Source organism: Kogia breviceps, chromosome 1, assembly GCF_026419965.1.
Source record: "Kogia breviceps isolate mKogBre1 chromosome 1, mKogBre1 haplotype 1, whole genome shotgun sequence".
Lineage (NCBI taxonomy): Eukaryota > Metazoa > Chordata > Mammalia > Artiodactyla > Physeteridae > Kogia > Kogia breviceps.
The window spans coordinates 89,626,577-89,632,914 of NC_081310.1; the positions used below are offsets into that span (position 1 = coordinate 89,626,577).

Genomic DNA, 6,338 nt, shown 5'->3' on the forward strand with positions numbered 1-6,338 from the left:
ATTATTACTATCATTTTGCTCTGATTCAGATGCATCTTGTTGGCTTTTTGGTAAGAAAAGGAACCCATCCCTAACTTGTTCCCTCACCATGCCAGGAGTGAAAGTTGGTAAAATTAGTCCCTGAGGCTCAAACCTACAGATTTTCCTCTGGGTTGTCCTGGATCCGTAATTATCACCCTCTGGGATGGTGTATTCAATCTGCTAGGATTCTACCTAGCATCATTCTACCACAGCTTCAGCCAGCCCATGTATTTTCAACTTGTTGACAAGAAGACCAGACAATGTTGTCAATTACAGGGACTTTGCTGACCACCTGCTATGATCAGGTCCTGTCACCTGATCAGAAAAGAGGTATGGTTCCTCATCAATTGTCCTTTGGCTGTTGGTGTGCCTATCTGCTGACCCAACGAGGCTCTAGCTCCACGAGTGTGTGGAGTTGGTCTTGTTCATCCTTGAATTCCTCCCCAGCCCTTAGCCTATCAGAGAGGCCCTGCCTACCTCTCCAGACTCATTTATCACTTACCCCTTCATCACAGGGTAGCAGCATGTGGCCCGGTAGTCCCTAGAATTCATAGTGCTTGTTCACTTATCAGTGGCTTCCCTCTAATCTTCTGTCTGGCTAGAATGTCCTTCTCTCCCTTCCCTGAACTCACTGCTAATCACAGGTAAAAATTCTGTTTACCTCTTCCCTCCAGGACACCGTCAGTGACTCCTCCCACCACGCCCTCAGCTTCACCCATAGCCCTTGTCACAGCTCATTGTAATTATATCTTACACACCCCACAAAGAGTTCTTGAGGGCAGACAGTGTCTTTTCCACCTCTCCAGGGCTAGCCCAATGCGTGACACTTCAATGCTCAAATATTATCCTCCTCCCCTCAGTTTGCTTTTCAGGTATTTCAAAACAGCAAACTTTGCAAAAGGCAAAGTGCTGTCAGGTGATTATTATCCTGGCTTCCTGCAGAGGAAGAGGCCTGGGTCTCTCTGAGCTTATATTCCACCTCCTTGAGGGTCTGATCCTTCCTCCTCCAGGTGCTCTGGACTGGTTGGGGACCTCAGCCTTTCTCTGTTCAGAGACTGGGTGTGAGAAGGTATTTTGCCAAATTTTAGGGAGGGCCCTGGGCCAACTATACAGGGACATTCATTCCCTTATTGACTTCCTGTGCCAGACTCTGAAATATACAAGAAAAGACCTGCCCCTGTGTGTGCAAGATGGCTGTTGGCCTTTTCCACTCAGTCTCCAGAAAGGTATTAAAGGAATCGGAGGAGTTGGGTGCTGCAGGCTTGGTCCTAGAACTTCGTGTCTTTTTGGAGGTGGGTCTCCTCAGCCCAAAGGGAGGCACAGAGAACCAGCCTCAGGCCACGGACTGCCTTCCAGCAGGACAAGGATTCAGGCCTTCAGGGAGTAGAGTGGATCGGTTGCTATTCTTAGGAGCTCTTTGGGGACCGGTTTCCCAACCTCATCACCTCCTTCCCAAGCCCTGCAGGGTTCCATCTCCTGCCCCAAAACCTAGACAGGAAACCCCTGCTTATCTCCTGGCCCTGCTTCCTTTCCAGCCCTGGAGATCCTGACTCTTGGTTTCCACCATACCCCTGGCTACTCTTGGAGTCCCCCTCCTGGAGTGTCCCAGTGCCTGGTCCATGTGTCCTGTTTTCCCTAAAGCCGTCCTTGGTCCCCGTGGTTCCCCAGTGCGTCCCACTGCACCTTCACAGCCTCAATGTTCCTTTTCTTGGGAAACACTTTGGAGGTCAGCATCCTTCTCCTCACTGAGAGGGGAAAGCCAGATGCAGAGAGATGTCCGGCAAGACTTCTGCCACATGGCTCTGTCTCTACCCCTCAGACCCTCTTCTAAAATCCCCCGAGGTTACCGGCCCCTCCCGCCCCTGTGGGAGCCAAGGCGTTCACTTAGCCCTGTCTCTGTAAGAGCGCCAGTCAGCTTCACCTGTGCATGCCCCTCCTTCAAAGCGCATGTTCCTGGTGGAAAGGGGCGGTGCCTCCATGGACATCTGCTGGACAAAGTGTCCCAAGCCAGAGACCAGTGGCAGAGCACAGCCCAGATCTCCTGAGATCTCACCCAGTGATCTCCCTACCATATCCTACACACCACCCTCCTCCAGGTCACTCACCCCCTAGGCATGTCCTGTGACTTGAGTGGCTTTCCATTCCCTCCCCAATTCACCCCCCTCCCCACCCTGCCATAGCAGCCACATTAAGTAACATCTACAAGATCTGATGTGGAGAGAATGACCAAGACTTAAGCAGAGGGTGAGGAATTCAGACTGATCACTGGGCTTGGGAAAGAGAAAGAACATATAAACTTAAAGGCCTTGGGGGTGGGGGTATGGGTAATGTATGTGTAGGGTATGGGCATTAACCCAGGACAAGAGTCCAGAGAGAAAGTGTGAGACCTGGAAATCTATGGAGAAGGGACAGACAGGACAGTAACACCAACCACAAACAGAGGTCAAGGGTTCAGTCCTCCGCTATTAATCCAGCTGAGTTGCCATCTCTGTGGGGCAGGCACCAGAGCTCCAGAGAAGCTGGCACGAGGGAGGTGACCGAAAGATCAGAGTAGAAAGGTCAGACCCAGAGTAGGACTGCACCGGGGTGCTTCAGAGTGCCCGTGGCGGGCAGCCGCTAGATTGGGGTGGGGTGGGGTGGGGTGGGGTGGGTGGGAGGAGCTAAGTGAACTCATCTGCGAGGGCGGAAGGAGGGTGTGAGAGCAGAAACATCGGCAGGGATAACACCGCTGTTATGTAGCATTCTCATTGCCTGAAATCTCCCATTCAGGAGTCACAGCTTCAACTAGGTTAAAAGGAATCGCTCAGTTTCCTTATTGAAATGTAAATGTTATGTGTGTTGGTGGGGAATGGGTTAGGCATGAAAAATAACATATCAACACTTCATTGTGAACGGGTCTTTTAGACTCACTTTCCTTCCCAAAGGCAGGTGAGGGAACCACGTGGGGTTGGAAGAGGGTAACTGGAATGGAAGAAAAGGCAGGAGAGCAGGTTTTGCCAGAGTCACCCAGTGAAGGACCAAACAGCACCTCCCCGAGTGAGGTCACCTAATTTGACTTTATTGCCAGACAGTCTCCCCTCGGGGAGCATGGCCCTTGGGACATCCACCCCTTGGCCCCCTGGGAAGAGATGAGTCTGGGAAGGAGAGGAAGGTCTCCCTTGGGGCTGGGAAGAAACAATGCTCAGGACAGGGGTCCCCAGGGGGCCATCAGGCCAGTCTGGGGCCAGGCTTCCCCTTCTTTCTCAGTCTCATTCTGTTTCTCCTGACTGTCTTCATTCTTGGCATTTTGCGTCTTGTCTGGACTCGGATGAGCCAGAGCCCCACAGCAAGAATTACAAAAAGCAAGAGGATGAGCAATGCCTTGGCCAGGAGACAGAAGGAAGTGGAGGACTTCTCCGAAGGGTAGCCAGTATCTGGGACAGAAGAAGGCAAGGAGAGAGGGGCTCACCAGAGGGAAGGTCTGGATTAGGGGGCAGACACCTACCCCAAATTCCACAAAGGGGGTCTCAAGTTCACAGTCAGTTGATGTTCCTTGGCAAATATCTCAGGAAATGTATATTCTATTCACAGAATTTCAGGGGCTGGGGTCTGGGGAGAAATCTCAACCTGAGTAAGAGACTAGAAGGGACCTTTGGAAGCTGGGAGGACTAGGTAGGAGCACAGGGAAAGTGAGGGGCCCCTCCCCAATCCAGGGGTCAAGTCTCCATGGGAGTACTTAGGTCTAGACTCCATGTACTCTCCTGAGGAGAAGGGAAGGAGGGAGGGGGTAGACTTGAGGCCCTGTGGTCGCTCAGGGGCTGTCTCTGGGGCCGTGGTACCTGCACAGAAGGGCCCAACAGGGATGAGATGAGAACTGATGTCACTGATGGGGTTGTTTGCCTTTCATGTGTAGGAGACGGCCTTTTCCCCGGGCCTCCAGGACGTGCTGAGGACAGAGCCTCCGTGGGCCATGTCAGTGCCGTCCTCCCAGGATATCCAGCAGTAGGTCACATCCAGGCCTGCCTTCCCTACGGATCATGTCAAGGACGTATTAGAGTACCTTCTTCCCCAGAGATCTCAAAGTTCACAGTCATGTGAGGCTGTGACAGCCATCCTAGATGAAGGAGAAACACAAAGACCATCTAAGTAATCAGGGGTGGGGTCTGTTTTCCTAAGCTCTTCAATGCTGGGGTATGGATGCTGCCCACTGAGACCTGCTTCACTTAACAAACAAGCCAAACTAACAGCACCTAGCCACCATCAAACCTGTTGTTCCAGGGTCCCCAGGACTGCCAAGCAGACAGAGCTGCCTTTGGCATATTCTGCCTCCCCTTTATGACTTGCCTTCTCTCTTACCTTTGCACCCCAACTTCTTTCAAACTCTGTCCTGCCTCCTTGAAATTAGAAAATATTATTACCCCTCCCAGGGGCATTTATAGTTTAATCAGTGCCTCTGAAAGATTCAAGGTAGAAAATCAGTCAATGGACTTCCCTGGTGCCACAGTGGTTAAGAATCCACCTGCCAATGCAGGGGACACAGGTTCAATCCCTGGTCCGGGAAAATCCCACATGTCACGGAGCAACTAAGCCCGGGAGCCACAACTACTGAGCCGATGCACCACAACTACTGAAGCCAGCACACCTAGAGCCCAAGCTCCGCAACAAAAGAAGCCCCCACTTGCTGCAACTAGAGAAAGCCCACACACAGCAATGAAGACCCAACACGGCCAAAAATAAATTAATTAATTAATGAGAAAAGAAAAAGAAAATCAGTCAATGTCACAGGCACTAAGAGGAAATTTGGGTTCAAGTAGAGAGGAGACCCTGATTAGTAGCCCTCAAATCACACAGGAGGACAAAAGGCTCAAGAATGGAGTTGGCATTCATGCCCAGGATGCAGAATCTCACTGGAAGAGAAAAGCTCCCTAGACGTCTGTAAACTAAACCCCTGACCCATCTCACTGCATGGGGCACATCCACAGGAACAGCTTCAGTCAAGGGTCTTGCTACTCCAGGTCACTTTACCTGCAGTGCAGATACTGGGGTCAGACACACTGGAGGCAGACTGGCTTCCCATCCCAGACCCTCAAGCCATAACCCCAAGTCCTAAGACCCCAGATCCTTTGTGTGAGAAGCTCAGGAGAGCCAGAAAAAGCAGCTTCATGGTTCCCAGTTAACTCACGGTACACATGAAGATTGTAGTGCTGCATGGTGGAGATCTGGGTCATCCTCAGGTTGACTTGAGCTTGGTAAGGCCCCAAGTCCTCCCAGCTCAGATTGCTGATGTGCAGGTAATAGGTGGGCTCCAGGAAGCTCACTCAGCCCTCATAGTGAGGGTTGGTCACCATGATGGTAGACGGATGACCCTCTTCCCCTGGCATCACAGTGGCAAGCCTTATGTGGGAGGACCAGATGATGTTCTCAACCTCTTCATCCAATGGTATTTCCGGGGGAGGCTGATGGACTCCTGAAGGACCGCAACCACTTCCTCGGGATCCACACCATCTCCAGATTCCCCTTCGGCTGCAGATAAAGAAAGAAAAGATGGAAACAACACAGCTGGTGTCTCTAGGCTGCTGAGACTGGCAGCAGGGCTGTGGTCTCAATCTCAGTTGAATATTTTCTATGACCCACACTCAACCTTGTCCTCCAGTTGCCTCTTCTGGCTCTAGCTTTTTGCTGCACCTGACTTGAGCACCTACCAGGGCTTGGCTTCCATCTGTGCCTCACCCTCCAAATGTTCTCTTCTCCATTTGCTGTCCTTCCATATCCCCAGGAGGGATATTATGGGCCTGCTTCCCCTTCCATATCCCCAGGTTTCCTCATCTCTTGGTCCTGCACTGAAGCCACACCCTAGTCCTCTTTACTCCAGAAGAGCTGAAGCATTTGGTCCCAAATGTGGTGACTTGCTAGCCCAAGACCCAGCAGGAGAACAGAGGGGGAAAGAGATACTCCTGTCCTGGAGCTAGCAGTCTGTCTCGCCTTCCTGGAACAGCAAGAGGAGGAGCAGCCATGGAAGGGCTCCCATGTCAGCAGCCCCGTGTCCCGGTGTGCCCCAGGTGTGACTTGGTCAGCCCCGAAGGCTGTGAAGAAGACAAGCTGCCAGCATGCTGCTAGAGACAGAGTGACCAACTGACAGTCCTGAGGAGAAGGAAATGACTCTCGCCCCATCTAGCAGCCCTCTAACTTCCTGCATCTCACTAAGCCCCTCCCTGTCCACCTTGGGAAGAGTTCTCTCTTTGAGCCTGGTTGGCAGGATGGTTTCCCCACTGACTCATGTTTCCTGTCCCTCAAACTCAGCTGAAATCCCATTTCCTAAATGAAGCCTTCCAGACTTC

At 51.8% G+C, this 6,338-nt stretch overlaps 1 protein-coding gene across 1 annotated transcript; it reads right to left on the reverse strand.

The window, feature by feature from the left end:
• Positions 1–3,228: 3,228 nt before the first annotated feature.
• On the reverse strand, positions 3,229–6,028 carry SLAMF9 (SLAM family member 9). Its single transcript, XM_059077182.1, is given in 7 exon segments — positions 3,229–3,434; positions 3,840–4,056; positions 4,059–4,114; positions 5,183–5,449; positions 5,452–5,491; positions 5,493–5,527; positions 5,983–6,028. Coding segments are annotated over 7 exon segments (867 nt in total).
• Positions 6,029–6,338: the final 310 nt, after the last annotated feature.